Raw genomic sequence first — 27,226 nt, 5'->3', positions numbered from 1 at the left:
ATTTAGGAAAACTAAAGCAATGGCACAGGGTGAGGAAGTGATGTCAGAGATATGAAACATTGCTGAAAAGAGAGGCATGTTGCTGGAGGTTTTCATCTTGCACTCATCAGGACCAATGCAAGAATGCCAAATTTCAAACAGTGACATTACAGGAGAAAACTGGGGCTGATTTATGGGCAAGTCAACTCTGACTGGACAAGGTGCTGCCATGGAGGAAACCATTGGTTCCCCAAGTGTCTTGGTAATTAAGAAAGAATGGTAGGGCTAAAACATATTCTTTTTATTTGCAGACAATGGGCCCTTGGTTATCTTACATTGGCTTTTCATGTTGTTACTCAGGATTGTTCAGCAAGCACTGCCCAATCACAGAATCACATCGAATGATAGGCATTCTGTTTCAGGTTTTGCAAGTATGAGTGGGTTGAAAATGACCTGTACTTTGCCTGTTATGAAAAATGGGAGGAAGATGTTGTTTGATTTGATCAGATAATTGTTGGCACATATAGCCAACTACCTACTGTGGGCGGCATGGTGGCACAGTGGTTAGCACTGCTACCTCATAGCGCCAGACCCGGGTTCAATTCCTGCCTCAGGCGACTCTCTGTGTGGAGTTTGCACATTCTCCCCATGTCTCCGTGCGTTTCCTCCGGGTGCTCCGGTTTCCTCCCACAATCCAAAAATGTGCAGGTTAGGTGAATTGACCATGCTAAATTGTCCGGAGTGTTGGGTGAAGGGGTAAATGTAGGAGTATGGGTCTGGGTGGTATATACTTCGGCGGGTCGGTGTGGACTTGTTGGGCTGAAGGGCCTGTTTCCACACTGTAAGTAATCTAATCTACCTGACATTGCACCAACCACCAACACAGACGTCAGGGAGCAAAACTAATGGGTGGACACAGAAATGCAATCACCAACAAGATCCTTTCCAAGTCACAAATGTCCAATGCCCATCTCGATTTGGAAGCATATCTCTGGTTCTCTCATTGTTGCTCTGTTGAAGTCCTGGAACTCCCGCCCTCATGGCGTTGTCAGGCTTCAACTGCTTTAAACTGCTGACCATACAATTTCCCTTCTGGGCTCCCATGTTAGCAGATGTCAATCTGGAACCCTCTTGGGATAATGTTGCCTTCTTTTTCAAATTATCATTATCCCTTCTCTCCTTAAAAAAACAACACTTGGCCCTGCCATCTTTGGAAACAGTTGCCCCATTTCTGGCCTCAGTTTCATCCCACGTCCTTGATCTGTTGTCCATGTAGCTGCCTCTCAAACCCAAGCCCATCTCTCCCAGAATTTCATGTATGAATCTTTCCAGACATGATTATTCCCTAGCACCATATCAAAGTGACTTTCTTCAAAGTCTTGACCTACCAATAGTTTTTGAAACCTTTTTTTTTAGTCACATGGTTGGGGGACTATTTATAGAGTGATGACAAGCTTTGTGGCTGTGAAGCCACCAAGACTGGATTTCTTAGGAAGAGGAATTCAATATGTAGACAAGGGTCTAACGTGGACGGACACAGTCACAATTGCATACTCCACTTATGGAACAAATGGCCACATTTTCCCAGAATCCATCTGAAAAGAAACTTCATGAAGGCCAGTATTACGTAACCAATCACCCTTAATTTTACATTGTATGTGACACAGATTCAGCTCCCTCAGAGCCAGCTCCGAGAATGAGCAGAACTCTTGACATTCCTGTTTATATCTGTCAGCCAGGTCTCCCTGATTGGACCAGTCTAACAGCCCCAATCAGGGAACTCATACTTATGAGGCCCACCTGGCTAACCTTGTTCCAATCACTACACCATCCTCAAACAGTTGAAGGTTGTTCATATTTTTGATGGAAGCTGGGACTAAATCATATCATTCTTCTCCAATATCTCTCCACTCTTGTCCAGTTGGACAGGACTGCACTTGCCTGGTTCCATTTTCATTCATTGAGTCACAACCAGAGAATCACTTGCAGTGGCCCTACTTCACATTCTCACTGATCTACCTCACAGGATCTATCCTACTTTGTAACTACATGCTGCCCCTCTGCAACATCACCTGAAAAGCCAGTGTTAAGGCCACACATTGTCCCGCTGATAAAGTCCAGCTCCACTATACTTGTCTCAACTTTTCCAGTGTCTGTTAAGGTCTGGCTGCTTATCCCACATCTAGTACTGGACGTGCATAAACTTCCTCCAAATAAACAAAAAAAAAATGCTAGAAGTCACAGTAGGTCAGGCAGCATCTGTAGAGAGAGAGGAGACACTTCATCTGAGCTGATGTGAAGTGTGGGAATGGCAGCGTTTATGCAATAGTTAGGGAGGATAGAGTGCTGGGGGAAAAAGGGTGTTGATAGTTCAGATTAAGTGATCGGAATGTGAGAATGGCAGAACGATGGTGGGTCTAGCTGTCAGACTGGGAAGAACAGACAGTCCCATTGGAGTGGCGGGAGGGGAGAGAGGACATAGTGACAGAGAATGCAACAAGTAAAACTAAAAGAAAGGAAAGGAGTGGGAGCGGGTTTACAATTTGAAGGTGTTGAACTCTATTTTAAATCCAGAAGGGTGGGAAATGGCTAGTCTGACGATGAGATGTTGTTCCCCCAGTTTGTGCTGTGATTCACTGGAGCATTGCAGCCTGCTGAGGACAGACACATGGGCATGTGAGCAGGTTTGTTCCTCTGACTGGGAAAACCAAAACCATTGTTGTCAGTCCCTGTTACAAACTCCACTTCCTACTGGCTCACTACTCCTTGTACATTACTGAGGCTGAACCAGACTGTCTGCAAACTTAGTATCAAATCTATCCACAAACATGTCAAAGTGATCATTAAAGTATATTTACTTTAAATCTTTATTTGCAGGTGGCTCCTTGATGACATTTTTTGGTGTTTTAGTGAATGCTATAAAGATGTGCTGTGTGAGATACCGTCACATCAGCGGGGACGTGAGTAATTGGCTGGACCGAGCCAAGGAGAACTACGGTGGCTGGTACAGTGAAGCCCATGTGAACAACGTCAAATGCCTTTTCAGATTAATTCCGCTGTTTGCCTTTCAGATTCTGTACAGAGTTTGCATACTTCAGGTAAGCAGCTTCAGCTCATTGCAACAGTTTGTGTATTCAAATAAACTGAGTGAATCCTTCAAAGAAATAACTCAGACAGTTGTGTTTGAACACTAGACATTCCCAGGGATGTAAGTGACCTGTTGAATGATCCTGTCTTCAACTCAGAAATGATTCCGTCCACCTCTGGTGAATCTTTTTTATCTCTTGAAAATGCTTTCAATGTACTCATCAACCGTCTAATGATCCAGCATTTCATCATCTCTGATTTCCTTTCTTTAATGAACTCACATCCCCCTTAACCCCATTCTTTTGTCATTCAGCGAAATTCAAAGCAAAGCAAAGGAAAAGAGGCAAAAGGGAAAAAAAAATGCTGCAGATAATACAAAATAAAACCCAGCAACACGTCAAAAATGCAAAGAGCAAGTCAGAACATTAGAAAATGTAAAGAAAGGTGGCAAGGGAACATAAAGGAGAAAGTGAAATCATTTTAAGAATGAATAATGCTATAGTTAAAGAATGCATAGGAATAATTAAAGGTGAAATGGGAAATCTCATTGCACAGATTGAAGGAGTTGTGGAGATAGTGAGTGGATGCATTCTGTCATGTTTTCATAGAATGATGGTGGGAATGAACAGGTACAAGAAGAGAAATATAGGTAAGGAATTAAACAATCAGTGTGGTTCGAATTGCGAAAGACAACAGCCCCATGACCATGCAACCCCCAAAGCTAAGGGAAGTCAGAGAGTCACAGCAAAACATATGGCAGATCATCTTTGAAAGATCATTTGGTACTGAAGCTTTTCCACAGAACAGACCAGTGTAATGATTCAAGACAGAGGATACAATCATAATCAAAGTAACTATTGACCAGATAGCCTAACATTAGTGATGGTCACATTTCGTAGTACAAAACAAAATACAAACCTGGAGAGATATGGGTTAATTAAGGACTAATTTGTAAAAGATAAATTGTTTCTGAGAAACATAATAGAGGACTTTTGGAAATAATCAAGACCAATAATTGAAGCAGTGTGTAAAAAAACTCAAAAGTTTTCCAATAAGTTGGCAGGGTATTAAAGTGAATGTGGAAAAAATATTAGGTAAAGGATGTTTTGTTACATTGGAAAATGTAATTCAGAGGCAAACTTGAGTCTGTTAATGTTCTCTGTCTATATATTATACAGATAATCTGGTCTTGAATATATCAATGTTTTTAGACAAGACAAAAATGGCATGTTTAGCGAAGAAGCAAACTGGCCAATTCCAGAAGGTTTTAGGAAAGTTAGTTCAATGAACTTTACATTGCTGTGAGCTGATGCATTTTTAGATAAATAATGATTGCAAATAAACACTAAATTAAAAAAAACATAGAGGAGCAGAAAGGTTATGGATTCAGATCCATAAGTATTTAAAAGGAAAGGGGTAGGTTTACATCAAGGTCAGGTTGTCAGGTAGTAAGCAAGAAGCTGGACACCAACAAGAACAAATCAACTTGCTTTACTGGCCCCACCTGAGACACTCATTCACTGTACCACAATTGTACTGTGAAAGCAGTTAGCACAATTACAAGATATATTGCAGCAATTATTTTACTGGTAGCTACACTAGAGGCAGAGAGTCGTAGAGATGTACAGCATGGAAACAGATCCTTCAGTCTAACTTGTCCATACCGCCCAAATATCCCAACCCAATCTAGTCCCAATGCCAGCACCCGGCCCATATCCCTCCAAACCCTTCCCATTCATGTATCCATCCAAATGCCTTTTAAATGTTGCAATTGTACCAGCCTCCACCACTTCCTCTGGCAGCTCATTCCATGCATGTTTCACCCTCTGCGTGAAAATGTTGCCCCTTAGGTCTCCTTTACACTTTTCCCCTCTCACCCTAAACCTATCTCCTCTAGTTCTGGACTCCCCCAACCCAGGGGAAAGATTTTGTCTATTTATCCTATCCTAGTCTGCAAATTTCATATTATGCCATGTAACTTAATTATTGTAAATATTTGAGTGAATTTCATGTATAGAATTCCATTTAAAGATATTTACTTGCATCGATTATATTCCATGGTATAAAGGTTGGTCAAAATCATTGCTAACATTATCATTTATATCTACAGATCCCTTCAGCATACTTTATACAAGCAATGCACTCGAATCTGAACCTGAGGGGATTTCTCCTTCCAATAGCAGCACTGAATGTGATTGGACTCCTTCCTGTATTGCTGCTTGCACCTTTCCTGGAATATCTTGGAGCTTGCTTACAGTCTGTTCGTAGAGACCCATTATCACCATCACCATTGGCACAGATGGGTAGGCGCTCAATAGCCGACAGGTTACTAATGTTGCCTCTTTGTTCACATTTTCCATTACAGATTGTCTTTCTTATAGAACACAGAACTGTACAGCACAGGAATGTACCTTTCAGCCCATGGTCCCACCTGGGCCACTGGCTTTCTACAATTGGGAAAGAATTTGCAGTAATATGGCATTTATATCAGAGTGTTCCAAGGAATCCACTTTGATCAAGCAGGTCACAGTCCTGAAACACGCACACTGTTTCTCAGTGCACAGATACTGCCAGACCCTTTGAATATTGCTGGCACTTCCAGTTTTAATTATGGAATTTTCCCAGGCCAATGAACAAGCCTTTGATGTCAAGTGAAGCAGGGAAATTGTTGTAAATGACGCTGGGTTGAGATCTCAATGCGATCCAGCCCCCTTTCTAGGGCAGGTTGTGAATGCTGCATGGAAACTCTATGAAAGCAAGGGAAGTCAATAGAAAAGCTAAAGACTTTTCCATGCAAATTTGTGCATGGATTCCCACTTTCCCATCCGTGCAGGAATTCCATGCTGTACCTGCATCCCAGTTGACTGTAGAAATGGACTGCACAACAGGAGGGATGTCCTCAGTGAATGACAAGCTGGGAGGTTTTTAGTGATCAAATTGAAGAGCTTTGTTCATAGCCGGATGAGAGATTGTTGCTCTCAGAGAGTACCATTGCGGTATTACAGATGATTGATAACTGCATGCAGGTCATTTCACAAGCCCAGTACTTTAGCTGGCTTCAGTTGTTCCCCAGTAATCAGCCTACTCAGGTCCACCTTCCACGTCTGCTAGAGGCTCTACAGTACAGGCTCACCGCTGCCATTAGCTCCAGCAGCAGGAACATCATCTAGCTTCTCGTTGGGCACATGCCTTTGTCCACGGGGGAGATGAGATAAGCATAAGATCCAAAGTGAAGGAAATGACACCCAAATACAACGCTCTCGCAAAGTATCTGAGAACTAGTGCCTTTGGAGGCTCAAACTCCCACGATAGGTTACTGCTGATGTCATCTTTGTAAGGGCCAGATTAATACGATGTGGTAGACAATGACCCGCCATAGTGTATGGTGGAATTTGAATTCAATAACAATCTGGAATGAAGAAAGTCTAATGATGACCATGTCAGGTTCACTAATGGTCTGTAGGGAAGGGAACTGGCATCCTTACCTTGTCTGGCCTACACGTGACTCCAGACCTACAGCAATGTGTTTGACTCTTCACTGCCCTCTGGAATAGTCCTTAAATGCTGGAATAGCATGAATGAATGAATAAGAAAACTTGGTACATGTTACATTAATATGATGGACATTGTTGTAGAGACAATCGCCCTTACTCACATGCTTATGTCCTTATCCAACAACACTCAACAAATATGTTTGCTATTGTTTTATCATGCAACTACTGGGAGGATTGAAGTGAAACTAGATAAACCTTTCCTTTCCTGTTCTGACAGTTCTGAACCCACATATGGCAGAAGATTTCAGGTTCACTTCTGATTTGTGGAGGGCTAGTTAACTTGGTCTGTATAGCAAAATGTGATCCTATAGTTAAATGGCTGGGGAGAGAAAATAGTTCAACAAAGATCCCCACTCTGGAGGTCTCTCCAGTGGCTCCTGTGCCATTGGAATGTGTGACATTGGGGTGAAATCAGGATAGGATGCAGTTGCGATGAGTTCCACATTCAAAATTCACATGGGTAATTGCATGAGGTGTGGAAGATCTGGGGTGCAAGCGTGGAGCTGCATCCAAGTAAGGGTTAACAGATCAAGGCAAGGAAATGGGAGAGAGGGAGGGAAGAAAGGAAGTACTTTATTCCTAAGACCACTAAAACATATTTGGAAAACCCACACGAAAGTTATCAAAGTTTCCTGTTGATATTTTTATATCATGTTATATAAATGCTGGGTGTTGTTTAGTCTCCACAGTCTGATCTTGTAAACATCTTTTGATTCTTTCAGATCACAGTGACTATAGTAGATGTGATAGTTCTGCAATAGATGATGTACACATCATATTATGTTTTTATAGTACTGAAGATTAATATCTACATACCTCATGGGTGATGAGCGCCAACATTAAGCTGTCACATCTGCCCTTGAATAACTTATTTTTTCCAAAGCTTGACTGTTAGCAATGATTTATTCACCTTGTTTGCTTTATGTATTACCAATTCCTGCAAATAACTTTCTCTCCCCAGGCTGGCATATTTGGAAAAAGATGACTGGAATAACAAACTGTATCTAATCAGAAAAATAACTTATCCGATTTGGAGGAATTGTTTGAGCAAGTGACTGTCCATGTGCTTAGTGAAAGGTTATATCGCCCCTTTTTCCAGAAATCTTTTTAAGTTCATTCACAGGATGTGGGCATCGCTGGCCAGGCCTGCATTTATTGCTCATCCCTAAATATCCAAGGGGAAGTTAAGTGTCAACCACATTGCTGAGAGTCTGGGGTCACTTGTAGACCAGATTAGGTAACGATGGCAGATTTCCATTTGTGAAGGACATTATTGAACCAGTTGGGTTTTTCCAACAATCACCAACAGCCCATGATCATCATGAGATTCTTAATTCCAGACTTTTATTGAACTCAAATTCCACCATCTGCCATGACAGAATTCAAACCTGGGTCCCCAGAACACTATCTGGGTCTATGGATTAACGGCCCAGCAATAATGCCACTGTCATCACCTCCCCAAACATTTCCTTCCCTAAACACATCCTTAAAGCAATTACTGAGACCAATGGAAATTGAAGATAAAATGTCAAGGTGAATGAAGGGCTGGCAGAGAAAGAAATAAGTCATGGGAGTGTTCTCTCTAATGTGCCTTTGCATAGCCCATATACTGCTCTCCGTGGTCCCTTTAAGATTGTTGCACTTGTGCACTTTAAGAGTCCCTAATGCAGTAACTTCTGAATGGTTGCATTACCATAAACTTGTGCCACCTAGAGGAACCTTAGTGGGTATGCTTGGTTGAGGAAGGAGACACTGTAATGTGTGTGAACTGTCATAGGCCAGAGCCTTGCATTGTTTCCAACCTAGATTAATAGGGCTGGACTCTACAGGGAACTGCAGTCTTACTGTCCTGGCTAAAATGTTGGCTGACATTTTAGCCAACATGGTCCCCAGTGGTCAGTACATAACAATATAATATTGGCAGTGGTATTAATCATATACCGGAAAGATGTCCTCCCTTTCTCGGGGAGGTGATACCATTTTGCAGAACTGAAATAAAATTAGAAAGTGCTAGAGAAACTCAGCAGGTCTGGCAGAGTTAATGTTCTAAGTCCAGTATGACTCTGCTTTGGCCACTAACTCTCCAATAGAAGTGTCAGCTGGAAGCAGTGGCCACTGCTAATATCGTAGGCAGTCTCAAAAGCTGAGGAAGCTGGAATGATAAAGCTCCCGGTCATGGATTTCTGAGAGGGTGGATAAAGGGAATGGGGAGGGGAGGGTTCAAGAATCTGAAGTGAGGGGTTAAGAGGGAGCAATAACCTTAAGGGCAATGGTTTTGTCCCTGATAGGACCACGGAACCAGTAAACAAACTTCGCACCCACACCAATGCCAGTCCCACTGTCTCCCTCTGTACCTTGCCTGGTACCAACTCACACAGCTAAACCTGTCAGGCTTTCAGTATGGTGTGGGACTCCTTCTCCACACCATGAATAAAATACTGCCCAGATGGAATGAAGCCTCTAAGTGGAAAAGTGAACAACAGTTTGTTTGAATATTAGGCAATATGAAGGAGGCAAAAATGTCAGGCTCATTCAAAAGGCCTCAAAAGACACATTATAAGGTACAGTAACATGGCTCTGGAGTTTCTGCTGGCTTGCACTGTTTTTTTCTTGGCTGCACTTTTCCCCCAAAACCGGGCAAGTTGATGCAAAAGATCATTATAGTTCAACAACAACTTGTATTTATTTAGTGCCTTTAATGGAATGAGATCTCCCATGGTGCTTCACAGTAGTAATATAAAACAAAATTCACAAGCCGATTATGTCTGATGCATCCAATTTCTGATGTCTGATGCATCAAATTGTGCCAGTTTAAGAAACACTGCACTGGAAGCGAGCCTTGCTCACATAATATTTCAACGCTGAGATCAGATTTACTATCATGTGGGTTTCCATTAATTGCATCAGTTTGAGGCCTTCAAGATTTTAGTGAGAGCATATATTTTGAATGTTTTTGAATTTTGTTTTAGTTTACTGAGAAAGTAGCTACAGTACATTCGTAAGCCAGATATACTGTTTTTTTTTTAGTTTTAAAAAAAGTTACTTTCTGTCATTTACTACAGATAGCAGACTAAATACCCTGGTTAAAAATACTTGATTTTTTGTTTCTAATAACCATATTTTTCAGTTGTGCCAATAAAACTGTGCCAAGTTACAACTCCCTTAAATATGGATAGGAATATTATGAAGCAACCAACATCTTTGTTAAAAATAATGCTCAAAAGCATTTGTCAATTCTTCTGGCAAACTGTGTTCAGCGTTATGTATATCAGTTTGAATAGAAGTTTGAGTTTAAAAAAAAGAAGCTACAATTTTGAGTGCACCTTGGGTCTGGAGCATGGATCACCACCCAAGAGGGATGCTAGAGAACTAACTTACTTTTCCCCTAAAACTTTGAATATGGACAATATGAATACCCTCATCTGTTTATACTTGATATATATTTTCTGCACCCAGCAGAAGCAACAAGAGCAACAACAACATGATTAGAAGGGTATTCATTGATGTTGAATGAGCCTACAAGTGAGGATGACCTGTAAGAAATGGGCTTCTCTTCTGATCGTTAACCAACAATGACTTCTAACAATGACTTCCAACCTTTTCCAGTCATAGGTCACCTCTGTGCAGTCTTGTCTATAGTGGTCGCTGGGATATCAGAGGTGACCAGGAGAAACTTCCTGCTGGTGGAACAGACTCTATCTGGAAAGGTGCTCCTTGTGTCTTCAATGCCTTGCTTTCGTCTCGCTCCTCAGTACCTCTTGCTTGGAATCTCTGAGGCATTGGTCACTCCTGCTTGTAAGTACAGGTCTCTTATGTGATTGGTGATTTATGTAGCAAAAGGCTTTACTTTTCATTTTGATTCACAGCATAGATTTTACGGTTTAACACTCTAGGAAGAGGTTGTGCTGAAATCTGGGTTCAAATGTTACATAAGACAAATGTTGTCTGCTTAACAATATTCCAAATATTAGATTAGAACAAGGAGAATGCTCACTCTAGTGTTAAAGCTGTAGTCATCCACTCTCGGTGTGGAGCCTTGCTGCAGAGGAGTGCACTGCACTCAATAAGCACTTCAGTAGAACGTACCCAACCAGGGAAAAGCAAGAATAGCAACATAAGTTAAATCCATTCGTTTTAGGTTAAATCCTAGAATTAGCTACATTATACCACCAGCACATCAAGGCCAAAGAACAAGGTACATTATCACCTTTTCAGGGATGGACAGGTTAAAACTGACCATATCTGTGACAGTTACATCCAATGCTTGTGCTTTTCTTCCAGTGTAAATTTGTTTCCCTGGTGAATGAACTCATTGTAAGGCACAGATCATTGTGGTCAACACTGATGACACTGCACATGGCCAATTTCCTTTCCACTGTGTCTGTAAAATATTCGGACTAAGCTTGTAAATGTGTATTTCTGGAGTGGAACCATGATGCACATTGAAAGAACATGGGGTTAGTCTCCACAATTTTCCATGAATTAATTTTTTCATCCTGATTTGGTAAGGTTCTCTGCTGCTGCTCACTGCTATATATATATGTATAAAAATATGTATAAGACCATAAGACATAGGAGCAGAAATTAGTCCATTTAGCTCACTGAGTGTGCTCTGCCATTCGATTATGTTTGATAAGTTTGTCAATTCCATTTTTCTGTTTTCACCCCATAACCCTTGATCCCTTTGATACTCAAGAACCTAAGTCAGTCTTAAATATACTCAATGAACTGGCCTTCACAGCCTTCTGTGGCAATGAATTCCATAGATTCACTATTCTCTGGCTGAAGAAGTTTCTCCTTATCTCTGGTCTAAAAGGTCTTCCCTTTACTCTAAGGCTGTGCCCTTGGGTCCTGGTCTCTCTTACCAATGGAAACATCTTCCAACATCCACTCTGTCCAGGCCATTCAGTATTTTGTAGGTTTCAATTAGATCCCCCCTCAGCCTTCTAAACTCCATCGACTATAAACCCAGAGTCCTCAAACGTTCTTCACATGTTAAATTTTTCATTCCTGGGACCATTTTTGTGAACCTCCTCTGAACACGCTTCAGGGCCAGTATATCCTTACTGCACACTGAATGAACCAAGATCAAACCAGATGCTGGACTGCAATAGTAAATGTGGAGGTTTTGCAACAGGAGAGGGTGCCATTAAGATATTATCTAAAGGCAGTGTTTGCTGTTAATGTGCTCACCAGGAAGAATGATATATATTTCAAACATACGGTGTTTATAAATGGATATATACAGTACATTAATTTACATTCCAGCTATGCTATCCTCTTCATAATATATTTGTTACAGATCTCAATGGGTGTACTTAAAGCAATTTCCTAAGCTGTCTGCCCCCCAGGAAATTGTAATGTGACAGCTAAACAACTTATAAAATAGAATTCACTAAAATTAATCTTCAGGAAACTGTCTTAAAAAGTATACTGTGTGCAAATCCCATTCATAATTTCAATGTGTATAGAGATATCTTTTGTTTTAGTTTGGTTATTGCTTAAATAGATGTAGAAATGAACTGTTTGAAATATAAAATGAATGCTTAATTCAAGCAAGCTGCAGTGCAAAGGAATCAGCATACCAAGCACTGAAAGCTCTTTGAAAGTTAGTCAGTTACTTTAGGTAGTTGAATTTTATGCCTACCTTTGTTTGCAGGCATGCTGATTACATTCAGACTGTCTCCAAAGAGCGTTCAAGGCATCGCAATGCAGTTCATGACGCTCTTCAATGGTTCAGGCTGCTTTGTGGGAGCAATGATTATTCAAACTGTCTACCAAGTATCTGGAGGTGAGAGCCATTTGCTTAAAGGCTGTGTTTAAACAAAAATTGCTGATTGCTGTTAAATAAAACATCATCTAGCACAAGTAGGTTTTGCTTATCACATAACAAATGACTGAACATGAGCGGGAATATGATTTTATTACGAACATATCATGAGACATTTGGTCAGCTGTAGAGGTCATATCGATGAACTTCAGAGGTCTTTCTCTGAAGTAAAAGGTTTCTGTTCGTTGTCAATGGTTTTTAATAAATACTTTCTATTCTCAGTAGAGACTTCTGTTGGACATGAACACAGAACAGTATAGCACAGGAACAGGCCCTTCGACCTACTATGTTGTGTCGATCATGATGCCATTCCAAACTAATCCCATCTGTCTGCATATAGTGCGTATGCCTGTTTGTGTCTCTAAATGCCCCTTAAATGTTACTACCGTACCTGCTTCTACCACCTCCCCTAGCAGTGCATTCCAGGTATCTACCACTCTCTGTGTAAAAAAAAAACTTGCTTTGCACATCTTTAAAGATCTCCCCCATCAGCCCCATCTCACCTTAAACCTATGCCCCCGTGTTTGATATTCCACCCTGGGGCAAAAAAAACTATTCATCCTATCCATGCCCCTCATAATTTATATATATGTTAGGTTGCCCCTCAGCCTCCCATGCTCCAGCACAAATAATCCAAGTTGGTCCAACCTTTCCTTATAGCTAATACACTCCAATCCAGGTAACACCCAGAAGATCATTTTTTCACCTTCTCCAAAGCCTCCACATGCTCCACCAGAATTGCTCAAAATATTTTACTCTCTTTCACATGATGCAACTGCACAAACAGGCTTCACTGACCACGTATCCCAGGAATATATATTATGAGAAACCACCATTAGAAAAAGTGCTGTTTTCCTGTGAAAAATAAACAGAGAATTGCTTCTCACATGGTTATTGAATAGATGGATGGCAAAATACCTTTAATCATAGATCCCTCTATTTCTAAATTAACCAGTTTAAGAGAGCAACTGCGAAAATGCAGAGCTATCAACTTTCACATCTTACTTGCAAAACTTAAATGTGAAAAAACAATGACAAAAGAGCAAGAAACGACTTGCATCAATTCAGCACTTTTCAAATACTCAGGTCAACTCAATCAGCTTAGTGGCCTGTGAATAAGTTTTACGAAAGTGTAGTAGCAGTTATGTAGCAAATGTTTCGACCTGACTGCTAAGGTTTCACAGACAGTGAGAAATGAAGAGGTTTCAGTGGTTAGCAGATGGACATTGCCAAGGGGACCAGGAGCATTCCCTGCTTTTCAGAAAGAAAATGTGATTTGAGCTTTCACGACAGTCAGATCAAATCAACAGCAACAGACAGCAGTTTGTTACTGTAGCACTGAACCAATAATACAAATGATATTGTCAAATCCTAAATTCAAGTTAAAAGCACAGCCTCCAGACTCAGAGACAGTTTGGTGCCACAGAGACAAGCTAACACTGCAGTAAGAATGCAGCTCATTCTATCTGTTTCTTTTCTACACTATTTGACATACTCTATAAATTTAGATATTGATTATGAATACTTTATTCAGGATCATTTATAAGTTTTCTGGTCTTAATAGACGTGGCAGGAATATTCTCGGGGGGATGGAGAGTGAGCCCAGTACTGGGGGGGGGAATGGGCAGTGAGCCCAGTGCAGGAGGAATGGAGAGTGAGTCCAGTGCAGGGGGGGTTGGAGAGTGAGCCCAGTGCAGGGGGGAAGGAGAGTGAGCCCAGTCTAGGGAGGATGCAGAGTGAGCCTAGTGCAGGGGGGATGGAGATTGAGCCCAGTGCAGGGGGGGGATGGAGATTGAGCCCAGTGCAGGGGGGGATGCAGAGTGAGCCCAGTGCAGGGGGGGATGGAGATTGAGCCCAGTATAGGGGGGATGGAGAATGAGCCTAGTGCAGGGGGGGATGGAGAGTGAGCCCAGTGTAGGGGAGATGGAGAGTGAGCCCAGTATAGGGGGGATGGAGAGTGAGCCCAGTATAGGGGGGATGGAGAATGAGCCTAGTGCAGGGGGGGGGATGGAGAGTGAGCCCAGTGTAGGGGAGATGGAGAGTGAGCCCAGTGTGGGGGGGGATGGAGAGTGAGCCCAGTATAGGGGGGATGGAGAATGAGCCTAGTGCAGGGGGGGGGATGGAGAGTGAGCCCAGTGTAGGGGGGGGGGGGGGGGGGGGGGGAGGTTGGAGAGTGAGCCAAGTTCATCTGTGGTGAGGAAATTGTTGGAGTCATCGAGTCAGAGATGTACAGCATGGAAACAGACCCTTCGATTCGACTTATTCTTGCTGACCAGATGTTCTAACCTACTCTCGTGCCATTTGCCAGCATTTGGCTCATACCCTCCAAACCCTTCCTATTCATATACCCATTCAGATGCCTTTTAAATGTTGTGATTGTACCAGCCTCCACCACTTCCTCTGGCAGCTCATTCCATACATGCACCACCCTCAGTGTGAAAAAGATGCCCTTTAGGTCCCTTTTAAATTTTTCCCCTCTCAACTTAAACCTATGCCCTCTAGGTTTGAACTCCCTCACCCCAGGGAAATATTTTGTCTATTTATCCTATCCATGTCCCTCATGATTTTATAAACCTCTTTCAGGTCACCCCTCAGCTTCCGATGCTCTAGGAAATTCAGTCCCAGCCTATTCCGCCTCTCCCGCCTCTCCCTATAGCTCAAATCTCCAGCCAGGCAACATCCTTGTAAATCTTTTCTGAACCATTTCAACTTTCACTACATCCTTCCTATAGCAGGGAGGCCAGAATTGCACGCAGAATTCCAAAAGTAGCCTAACCAATGCCCTGTACAGCAGTAACATAACTTCCCAACTCAAGTACTCAATACTCTGACCAATAAAGGAAAGCATAGCAAATGCCTTCTTCACTATCCTATCTACCTGTGACTCCACTTTCAAGGAGCTATGAACCTGCACTCCTAGGTCTCTTTGTTCAGCAACTCTCCCTAAGACCTTAGCATTAAGTGTATAAGTCCTGCTAGGATTTGCTTTCTCAAAATGCAGCACCTCAGTTATCTGAATTAAACTCCATCTGCCACTTCTCAGCCCATATGCCCATCTGATCAAGATTCCATTGTACTCTGAGGTAACTTTCTTTGCTGTCCACTGCAACTCCAATTTTGGTATCATCTGCAAACTTACTAATGGTCTATTGATCTTCATCCCTTCACTTTCGAGTAAAGGTGCAGAGATGAGTTGTTGCAGTTATACAGGGTCTTGGTGAGGCCACAGCTGGTATATTATGTGCAGTTTTGGTCTCTTTTTGTGAAGAAGGATGCTCTTGCTCTCGAGGGAGTACAGCAAAGATTTACCAGGTTGACTCCCACCAGGGGATGGTGGGACTGACGTATGAGGAGAGATTGACTGGGTTAGGATTGTTTTTACTGGAGTTCAGACGAATGAGGGGAATCTCATAAAAACTTAGAAAATTTTAACAGGATTAGATAGCGTAGACACAGGGAAGATGTTCCCGATGGCCTGTATGACCAGAACCAGGGGTCACGGTCTGAGGATTCAAGGTGGACCATTTAGGTTAGAGATGAGGAGACATTTCTTCATCCAAAGAATGGTGAGCCTCAGAAATTCATTACCACAGGAAGTAGTTGATGCCAAAACATTGAATGTATTCAAGAGGTGGCTAGTTATAGCACTTGGGGCAAATGGGATCAAAGGTTATGGGGAGAAAACTGGATTTGGCTATTGAGTTGAATGGGGGTTTAGATCAGAGTGGTGCTGGAAAAGCACAGCAGTTCAGGCAGCATCTGAGGAGCAGGAAAGTCAACGCTTTGGGCAAAAGCCCTTCATCAGGAATGGAGGCAGGAAGCCTCCAGGGTGGAGAGATAAATGGGGGTGGAGGGGTAGGGCTGGGGAGAAGGTAGCAAAGAGTACAATAGGTGAATGGGAGTGGTGATGGAGGTGATAGGTCAGAGAGAAGGGTGGGGGAAGGTAGCAAAGAGTACAATAGGTGAATGGGGGGGGTGGGATGGAGGTGATAGGTCAGAGGGGAAGGTGAAGCAGATAGGTAGGAAGGGAGATTGGCAGGTAGGACAGATCATGGGGACAGTACTGAGCTGGAAGGTTAGAACTGAGGTAAGATGGGGGGAGGGGAAATGAGGAAACTGGTGAAGTCCACATTGATGCCCTGGGGTTGAAGTGTTCTGAGGCGGAAGATGAGGCGTTCTTCCTCCAGGCGTCTGGTGGTGAGGGAGCAGCGGTGGAGGAGGCCCAGGACCTCCATGTCCTCGGCAGAGTGGGAGGGGGAGTTGAAATGTTGGGCCATGGGGTGGTGGGATGATTGGTGCGGGTGTCCCGGTGATGTTCCCTAAAGCGCTCTGCTAGGAAGCGTCCAGTCTCCCCAATGTAGAGGAGACCGCATCGGGAGCAACGGATACAATAAATGATATCGGTGGATGTGCAGGTAAAACTTTGATGGATGTGGAAGGCTCCTTTAGGGCCTTGGATGAAGGTGAGGGAGGAGGTGTGGGCACAGGTTTTGCGGTTCCTGCGGTGGCAGGGGAAGGTGCCAGGATGGGAGGGTGAGTAGTAGCGGGGGCATGGACCTGACCAGGTAGTCACAGACGGAACGGTCTTTGCGAAAGGCGGCAAGGGGGTGGGGAGGGAAATATATCCCTGGTGGTGGGGTCTTTTTGGAGGTGGCGGAAATGTTGGTGGATGATATGGTTTATGCGAAGGTTGGTAGGGTGGAAGGTGAGCACCGGGGGGTGGGGGTGGGGGGTTCTGTGCTTGTTACAGTTGGAGGGGTGGGGCTTGAGGGCGGAGATGCGGGATGTGGATCAGATGCGTTGGAGGGCATCTTCAACCACGTGAAAAGGGAAATTGTGATCTCTAAAGAAGGAGGCCATCTGGTGTGTTCTGTGGTGGAACTGGTCCTCCTGGGAGCAGATACAGCAGAGACAGAGGAATTGGGAATACACAATGGCATTTTTGCATGAGGTAGGGTGGGAAGAGGTGTAATCCAGGTAGCTGTGGGAGTCGGTGGGTTTGTAAAAAATGTCAGTGTCAAGTCGGTCGTCATTAATGGAGATGGAGAGGTCCAGGAAGGGGAGGGAGGTGAATGAACAGCCATGATCATGATGAATGACAAAGCAGGCTTGAAGGGCCAAATGGCCTCCTCCAACTCCTATCTTCTCTGCTTCTATTTAACCATATCTCCTATGTTCACACCTAATCATATATGTAATTGATGAAAGTCAGTCCCAGCACTGATTCCTGTGGCAGACCACCGGTCACAGGCCTCCAACCTGAAAAGCAACCCTCCACTTCCACCTTGTCTTCTACTGTCAAGCCAGTTCTGTATCCATATAGCCAGTTCTCCCTCTATTTCGTGTGATCTAACAGTGCTAACCAGTCTGGCAATAGAAGCATTCATTCAAATCTTACCTCGTTCCTCACCCCAACAGCTGTGTATAAAGAAATATCGTTATTAATGCAAGAGTTTCAACAAAAAAGCAATTTAGTTCAGCCAAAATACTGAGTTAAAAGATGAATATGCATATATACTTTTTTAAAAAATTCTATTTTTTAAATGGGCAATTCCATTTTTCGGAGGCAATGTCAGTTTAAGTACCCATGCATTGAGTTAATGAGCATCTTGTTAATGGGAACATTCATTAAAAAGAACATTTGTTCAGACATTGATTCATTCCCCACATTCTACACAGCATTTGCTTAATATGAATAATTGGATAAAGGAACTGTTTTGCTCATGGTATTTTCATTATTAAAAGGTTTCTACCAGATCGTACATTTTTTTCGTTAATTGTTTCAACTGTTCTTGGCTGGAGATGTCTTCTGATTCAAAATTATGCAGAAAAATAACTAGAGTCAGGCAGGTTTTATCAAGCAAAGCTTTAATGATGATATTCCTGGAATGTGTGATACATAGATATAAGTGCGAATCATTCTGATTGGGACTAGATCCATTATGTCAGTTCATTACTTTTGCTGTTTCCCTTTTGTGTTTCCTCAACAGGCAATTGGTTTCCAAATAATCTGAACGTTGGGAATTTGGACACATTCTTTTTCCTTCTGGCTGCGTTCATGCTTCTGAATATTCTGGGATTATGGCGAATCTCTCACAGGTATTTTATATTGAGAGTAAAATCTATGTTCCCTTTTGGGTTATCACAGAAAAGGTTGTTCTGTTATAATACGCATTTCGTCAACATAAGTTGGCCGTGACGCGATTGTCGAATTGCAGACTCTGTTTCTAAAGCACAACCTTTTAAATCATGCATTGGCTACAACTCAGTTACAGCACCAACACTTTCAACGCTGTTTCTGAAGCATGATTTTTCTATAACGCTAAGTGACACAAGAACACGTTATTAAAGACTGTAAGTGACATCTTCTGGCTTGTTGTTGCAGATACAAAGACCTTCAACAGGAAGACGACCAATGTGTTAAAGGAGTTCTTCTGGAAAAGCTAATGGAACATGAAAAATCTCTGAAATTCTATGACAGTGTTCTGGATTGGCCCACCTTCTCCTATCCCAAGGAGATAGTACTATGAAAACAAATTGAAAGGGGATGGTGCTGGCATTACCAATTTGTGTTGCAATAAAATGTGTTAGGGAACATATGCCTGATTTATTATTTTTCTCTAGAACCATGCTTGTCAAGACCTTGTTATCACTTGTAACTTCTAACTTTGTTTTGAAGTACCACTTCTCCCCAGAAGAAACTGGCATCATTTTAGATGAAAATGTGCTATTGTTGTTTCCTATTTACTTTGATCCAGAGAACTGACATACTAATGCAAATTTGTCTTTGAATTTCACAAATGAAATATTTAGGTAAATAAAAGAATATTTTTGTATCGTGTAGATTTATGTAGTTTAATACAAAAATATTTCATTTGCAACTGACATTTACCTATTGTTAACTGGTATATTCCTTAATGTTGAAATCTTTAATTTAGAAATTGCTTACACATTTGGAAATGATGGAGAAAATTAACAATAAATGCAATCTACTTCAAAACTAATCCTGATGTATTGTTGGCATGTGGGATTTACAGGAGCGGTCTGGTGTTGTTGAACTTATTCAGTTTCAAAGGTCAAGTCTTTATTAATTGTGACATTCATGTGTATTGTTATTAGTTCTTTTACAATGACTGGAGCTAAGATAGAATACTCTGAACACAAAAGACACACTCCATTTAACGCTCAGTGCTAATTACAGTTCTGGGTGAACAGTCAGATCAATTACCATTACAGTCAGTTTCTGTTTATGTCTAGGCATTGTGATCATTAGTCACCTGCCTTCCCCCTGAAATGTAACAACATGGCTATGCAGAAGACTTTTGATGGCGTGTGTTTCTTATGGGAGGGACCTGTTTGCAGTGAGTCCTTCAAGATTCTTTAAAATAATAGTCTTTCAGTATGTTATGAACATTTAAGCCACAATGGTCATACAGTTATATTCTTTTATTCATTAATAATAATGGAGTTGTGACTTGAGAGTATCTTCTGCATTTTTTTTGTTAGGCATCCTAAGAAATGGCACTTGACGAGAAATGCGCGTTCATTGCTAACTATATCAGAAGAAGCCAAAACTGCGTAATTAATTTACAGCATAACAAACCATGAACTAAATCAGGACAAGGTCCCTTTCAATTACTAATAGGTACATCTAATATGTATCTAACGCAACACTTAACATCTGTTCCAAAAGTCTTCATGTCATTAAACACTGACATATCACTGTTCCTCCTTCAGCTCAAGACACAAATAGAATTTGCTCTTCAGCTTGCAGAGTTCCTTCCGCCTTACATTATTGATCAAGTCATCAGGGTGTCTATCTTGGTGTGGGCTTATATATTACAATTAAATAGATTTTACTGATGCAACTGAATCGCTAACAGTTGAACCTGTGCAAAGCATGTTGTAAAAGGAAGACAACCTCACGTACATGTCAGTCTACTGTGGAAAAATGAAGCAGAAGCAAATTGCTGACTGAGCAAACACGTGGCTAAAGGGCACTCGACTTCTGCAGTTGCAAAGGTTACAAAGTTAAGGACAGATAGGGGAACAAAAAAGTCCTGCTTATCTAACACCTGGATGGATGGTCTGGGGGTCATGAGGGTCTTGGGCAGGGAAGGGTATTTGAACATTCTGGACAATTAGAAAAGACATACAAAAGGAACATCAGGGACATCAGTCGCAACAACCTGCGAACAACTATCACGGAACCTGTCGGAATGAATCTGACCAGTTTATCTTGCATGGATAATATCTAAGTCCAAGCCATGAGTTTTGTGAGATAGTGTAATGTGTATCAAGCTAGAATAGTGTGTTAAATCCTAAGTTTTAATCAAACTAACTGAATGGGTGGCACAGTAGTTAGCACTGCTGCCTCACGGAGCCAGGTTCAATTCCTGTCCTGGGTAACTGGCTGTGTGGAGTTTGCACATTCTCCGTGACTGCATGGGTTTCCTCCCACAATCCAAAGATGTGCAGGTTACACAAATTGGTCATGCTAAATTGCCCATAGTCAGGGGTGAATTGGGGGAATGGGCCTGGGTGGGTTGCTCTTTGGAGGGTCGGTTTGAACTTATTGGGCCAAAGGGCCTGTTTCCATACTGCAGAGAATCTAATCTGAACACCTGTATATTTTAAGTGACTTGAGTAATAATAAAGGCTAAGTTGTACTAGATAAAATTTTGAGTGCCTCTCAGTCCACAACATTAGTCGACACCCACTAGAGGCAACAGCGTCAATATTAATCTATGAACAAAGGGGCAAAATGCTCTACAGGGAGGGATTTAATATTGAATAGGTTCTGTGCATACCCTAAACAATTGTACAGCACACAAAGAACCACAAATAACACAGAAGTCTTAACATCTTATTTTAATCTGGTAATGCAGGTTGAGGGAAGACAGTACATTAGGAGAGCACATTTTTTAAAATAACAGAACCACAGGATCTATCACATCCAACTGAACACTAATGACACCTTGCATTCTGCTTAGTCAAATGTTTCAGGGCACCCGAAGGGACTTTTATCCAACAAAACGTGAAATCAAACCACATAAGGAAGCATCAGTTGGCCCAAAATTGGTCAGAAGGGATGTTGTCAGGGTTATTTTAGAGTGGCAGAGGGAGGAAATTCCAGAGCCAAATGGCCAAGGAGTTGATAAATTGGCATAGGAATGAATATCAGGATGAGAGTAGCCAGAATGAGAGGAACACAAATATCTTGCCTAGACGGATAGGAAAGGCTGAGGACTTGAGGGATTTGAACATAAAGAATGAGATTTTAAAGTCAATACATGACCAGACTGGAAGACATGGAAGTAAGCAAACATAAAAGGGATGGATGAACAGGACTCACTGCATGTTAGAACATTGAGGGAAGAGACATTTTAACCCTGTTCACTTTGTGCCTAAAAATTGCCCATTAACACATATCCGAACTGTTCGCCGAATTCTCATTTAAAATTAAATTTCCACCATACCAGGCTGTAAACAAACTTCTTAAAGAGGTTCAACATCTATGGTCAGTTGGTGCCTGCTCCTTTGAAAATCAGGGTTTGTCCTGGAGGGAGATGTTGGGATCCTGAGAGCTCCCTCCTGGAACACAGCATTTGAGTTATTCCTGCACTTGTTGCCAATCCCATTGACAATTTGCAGAGCTAGTTTGATAATTCCACCACCCTCGGGAGTGAAGTTATCTCTGTGCCGTCAACAGTCAGAGCTTTACGGTTTCCTTCCTCTAATTATTCTTAACTTGGAGACTCAGAGTTGTCAAATACATAAACTATTTTTTCCCAACATGAAAATGGAAAGAACAAGGCTCTATATTATTGCAGTGCAATGCGAAATATGAAAAGATTTTGTTCCCCTGAGAGCGGAAAGTACAGGAGGTGGAGATTATACGTAGCAAAATTCACATATAGATATGTAGAGTGGTCCGGGTGGGGGTGGGGAGCAGGGAATTTTTAACTCCAGAATTCCAATAAACATATGAGTAACCCACTTCCCACAGGAAGTGTTGAATGCACCTATATAAACTCAGCCAATTGAAATTTTTATTTGGTGTTATACTACGTCATTTAAAATGTCCTTGCTCAATGTCCACCACAAAGAGTAGCTTGGCAGTAGAACAGGCCACTGTTTAAGAAACGTGGTAAACACAAGCCAGGGAACGATAGACCAGTGAGCCTGACGTCAGTGGTGGGCAAGTTGTTGGAGGGAATCCTGAGGGACAGGATGAACATGTATTTGGAAAGGAATAGTCAACATGGTTTTGTGCATGGGAAATCATGTCTCACAAACTTTCTAAAGAAGTAACAAAGAGGATTGATAAGGGCAGAGTGGTAGATGTGATCTATATGGACTTCAGTGAGGCGTTTGACAAGGTTCCCCATGGGAGAATGGTTAGCAAGGTTAGATCTCATGGAATACAGGGAGAACTAGCCATTTGGATACAGAACTGGCTCAAAGGTAGGAGACAGAGGGTAGCGGTGGAGAGTTGTTTTTCAGACTGGAGGCCTGTGACCAGTGGAGTGCCACAAGGATCGGTGCTGGGTCCACTACTTTTCATCATTTATATAAATGATTTGGATGCGAGCATAAGAGGTATAGTTAGTAAATTTAGTGGAAAGCTATGGTTACCTCAGATTACAATGGGATCTTGATCAGATGGGCCAATAGGCTGAGAAGGGGCAGATGGAGTTTAATTGAGATAAATGTGAGGTGTTGCATTTTGGGAAAGCAAATCTTAGCAGGACTTATACACTTAATGGTAAGGTCCTAGGGAGCGTTGCTGAACAAAGAGACCTTGGAGTGCAGGTTCATAGCTCCTTGAAAGTGGAGTCGCAGGTAGATAGGATAGTGAAAGCGGCATTTGATATGCTTTCCTTTATTGGTCAGAATATTGAGTACAGGACATTGGTTAGGCCACTGTCGGAATATTGCATGCAATTTTGGTCTTCCTCCTATCGGAAGGATATTGTGAAACTTGAAAGGGTTCAGAAAAGCTTTACAAGGATGTTGCCAGGGTTGGAGGATTTGAGCTATAGGGAGAGGTTGAATAGGCTGGGGCTGTTTTCCCTGGAGGGTCGGAGGCTGAGGGGTGACCTTATAGAGTTATATAAAATCATGAGGTGCATGATAAATAGACAAAGTCTTTTCCCTGGGATCGGGAAGTCTAGAACTAGAGGGCATAGGTTTAGGGTGAGAGGGGAAAGATATAAAAGAGTTGCAAGGGGCAACTTTTTTTCACACAGATGGTGGTACGTGTATGGAATGAGCTGCCAGAGGATCTGGTGGAGGCTGGTATAATTGCAACATTTAAAAGGTATCTGGTTGATTATATGAATAGGAAGGGTTTGGAGGGATATGGGTCAGGTACTGGCAGGTCGGACTAGATTGGGTCAGGATAACTGGTCGGCATGGACGGGTTGGACCAAAAGTCTGTTTCCATGCTGTACATCTCTATGACTCTATGACTTGCACTTTAAAATTCAGTCTTAAGGTCAACACTCGCATAGAGTATAGGATCCTTACAGTGTGGAAGCAGGCCATTCCCCAGACCCACCGCCTACCCTATCCCTGTAACCTTTCATTTGCCATGGCTAGTCTACCTTGCCTGCACTTCTCTGGATATCATGGGTGATTTTGCATGGCTGTGGGAGGGAACCCAAGCAGACATGGGGAGAACGTGTAAACTCCACACATTGTCACCAGAGGGTGGAACCAAACCAGAGTCTCTGGCACGGTGAGGCAGTAGTGCTAACCACTGAGCCACTGTGACACCCCGTCGCATGTCACAGTTATGTGCAATTTAAAGTTCCCTTTAACATGCCTTAAATCTGAATGCAATATTCTGTTGCCTTCTGCTTCTTAAAGTGGCTGTACTTACGAATCAAGTACCAAATTTCAGCATGGATGTCAGAAAAAGAATGTGCCTTATATTGACTTCATGCAGGTCTGTTAAAATCAGCTGAAGTCCATCTTTGAAAGATGAACACAGTCTCCTACCACACTGCATAACTCATTGTCTTTGTACAGAAAGGTTTGAAATGGTACACTCCGATAACACAAGAATTGTGCTCTATTCCGTCCTCCATTTCAAGATGAATTAATTCTCGAACAACCAGTTTCAACATGAGCTCAATGAGCTGAAATGCCTCTTCCTTCAGTTTTATAATTTCTAGGACTTTGTGAAAACTTGTTGACTAATAAAACGCACAATATATAACACCCTTTATTTGTTCATCGGATGTGGGTGTCGCTGGCTAGGTCTGCATTTATCGTCCATCCCTAACTGCCCAGAGGACAGTTAAGAATCAACCATATTGCTGTGGGTTTGGAGTCACATTTAGGCCAGACCAGGTAAGAATGGCAGATTTCCTTCCATAAAGTACAGCAGTGAATGAGATTGCTTTTCACAACAACTGGCAATGGTCAGTTGGTCACAAATAGGCAAGTTCCTTATTCAAGGTTTTTCATCATACTGAACTCAACTGTCACCACCTGCATCATTATTTGACTCAAGAAGAGTAGACCCATCATAGATATCTTGCAAATTGTTTAGGGACTTCACGCTAGCTTTGCATGGAATTGTAAATTCCGCAAGTAGAAGACTGAGATTGAACAATTGAACCAGAAATGACATCATCAGAAACAGCAGGAAACAAACAGGCTCTTCAGGAAACCCTTGAATGTTAAAAGGATTAAGAATTGATATGACTTCTTTACATTATTATTCACCAGGAAGCCCTAGTCATGTAAGGCAGTTAATTGCTTTTGCTCACAACTCCCCTTCCCCATGTCTACCTTAACCACAGTGATTACCATGTTATATCCAGACTGCAGTAATCAAAGGCACTGCCCAAATCATTTCCTTTGCTGCTTCTGACAACGGCTTGGTGACTTCTACAGAAGAGTTGTTTCAATTTCACGCCTATTTTCTCACATTATTACATGGAAGTCTCCAGATCACTGAGTTTGCAAGATTTAGACTCTAAATGAGATTGGAGGATCAGCCTACCTGTCACCAGCATGTGTTGTGGAAATTCAATAGCAGATGGCTTTATTCACACCAGCAACACAAACACAGCAAGAACTTACTTCAGGACTCTTAAATAGATGGATGCCTCCACATTGTGGAAGAATACACCATACTGTCAAGAGGCCATTTCGACTAAACTGGTTAATGAAGTGCATGTTCAACCATCTTCCAACTCACACAAACACACCCACCCCAGAATGAGCTAATACCAGCAACATCTTCACACACCTTTTAATGATACATTCAGGGATAATACACAACCTCAGGTGACCTTTGCAATAATTCCAGACCCGCTTGCTTGAAAAACAACTTGCTTGGCAGTAAATCTGAACACAATATTTGATCTCTCCAGAAAACCAAGCAACACATCAAAACACTGGAGCCTTGAACAATTCAGTAATTTAGTGCCTGTAATTCTGAAAAGGCCAAATAATCATTATTTTGTATTCTTTCTGTGGGGATTAGGAGTGGAGATTATATCAGCACTGCATCTTCACCTGTTAAAGCTTTTCCCCTCAAAAAGACCACTTACTCTGACCTCAAAAATTAAATTCACATCTTCAACTCATGGCCACGAGAGTCTGTGAGAAACTTGTGAATGCAAGAAGTTGCCATCGTCATATGTTAAATGTCTCACCTTCTACCAGAATTAATAAACTGAGAAATTTTGATTAAGTTGACTTTGACCAAACAAAACTTGCAATCAAGAGTACGCCTGCAATGGTGATCAACATTTCTAATAAAAACCATTCACAGGATTCCAGTCAGTCTTGTTAGTAGGTAATACACCAAGTAAATAAAGACACTTGATCTTGCATCACTACTTTTGCTGTTAATTAAGTCAAATATTTGATTAGTTTGAAAGCAGATTATCAACACCTTAAAATAAGTTTCTGCTAAATAGTTGATGTCATTTTGGCAAAGTTACTAATGCTCTCAAGCTGCTTAAAAATGTAGGTTCACATTCAAGTTGTGCATAAAGACTTGGACAATTTTCCAGTCCAACAGCAAGAAAACACTGCATCGCTGTAGAAGTCTTTAGATAAGGCATTAAACAGACTTCAGCTCTATTGAAGCCAGCCATCTATATAATGGGTCTCCATGAACTGTGAAGGTTAGGCCTGTTCCTCGCATCTATATCAAGAAGAACCTTGAAGCTTTATTGTTCATTCACACAGAGCATAACAACTAAAACCCATTTTCTGTAGCAGACATCTCCATTGTCTTTGTCTGCAGTGGGCGAATTGGACAAAATGTCTTTGTAACACCCATTTTATCAACTGTGTACATCTTGAAAGTTGTTTTAAAAGTATTGGTAACAGTTCTAAAATGGCTCAGAGATGCTTGATCAGAAAATAAAATGGCCTCCTCAAAGCACTTCGCAAGGTTTGCAGTTAGAGAACGTGGTTTGTACAAAGACATTTCTTTCAGATCCCTCCTGGCACAATAAATCAGGTGAAAAACATGATTTCAGGTAACTGGAAATTAAATTAAGCAAGGATTGCAAGAAATGCAAACATCGCTGGTCATATATATTTACATTTTGGTTGCCTCAATTGGCTTCAATTTCAAAGAGAAGACACCTTGCAGCATTTGATCATTGCTGTTCACTGCATCTCTAGTAATGAAGATGGTTACGTTATGCAAGTAACCAATTGTGATCAGAGACATTAATTTCACCAGTAAGAAAACTGAGCGTTTTCTATAATGGGTAGCCAATCTACAATGCGAGGTTAC

The 27,226-nt window shown here is 41.8% G+C and overlaps 1 protein-coding gene across 2 annotated transcripts in view; it reads left to right on the top strand.

Annotated features, from left to right (window-relative positions):
• The window catches only part of slc15a5 (solute carrier family 15 member 5), a 32,850-nt gene extending 13,476 nt beyond the window's left edge, over nt 1–19,374 (top strand). Inside the window, exons 4-9 of one of the 2 annotated variants that reach the window (XM_072562194.1) lie at nt 2,857–3,077; nt 5,177–5,369; nt 10,227–10,415; nt 12,280–12,411; nt 18,441–18,549; nt 18,836–19,374. In XM_072562194.1, coding sequence (XP_072418295.1) covers nt 2,857–3,077; nt 5,177–5,369; nt 10,227–10,415; nt 12,280–12,411; nt 18,441–18,549; nt 18,836–18,980 — 989 coding nt within the window. In that variant the 3' untranslated portion in view covers nt 18,981–19,374. The remainder of the gene's footprint in view (nt 1–2,856; nt 3,078–5,176; nt 5,370–10,226; nt 10,416–12,279; nt 12,412–18,440; nt 18,550–18,835) is intronic. The other variant, XM_072562196.1, reaches the window with a different exon arrangement.
• The last annotated feature ends 7,852 nt before the right edge of the window (nt 19,375–27,226 follow it).

The sequence above is a fragment of the Chiloscyllium punctatum genome, chromosome 44 (genome assembly GCF_047496795.1).
Source record: "Chiloscyllium punctatum isolate Juve2018m chromosome 44, sChiPun1.3, whole genome shotgun sequence".
In the NCBI taxonomy this organism is placed as follows: Eukaryota; Metazoa; Chordata; class Chondrichthyes; order Orectolobiformes; family Hemiscylliidae; genus Chiloscyllium; species Chiloscyllium punctatum.
The sequence above is the reverse complement of the archived record's forward strand: the minus strand, read 5'-3'. Positions and strand labels throughout refer to the sequence as shown.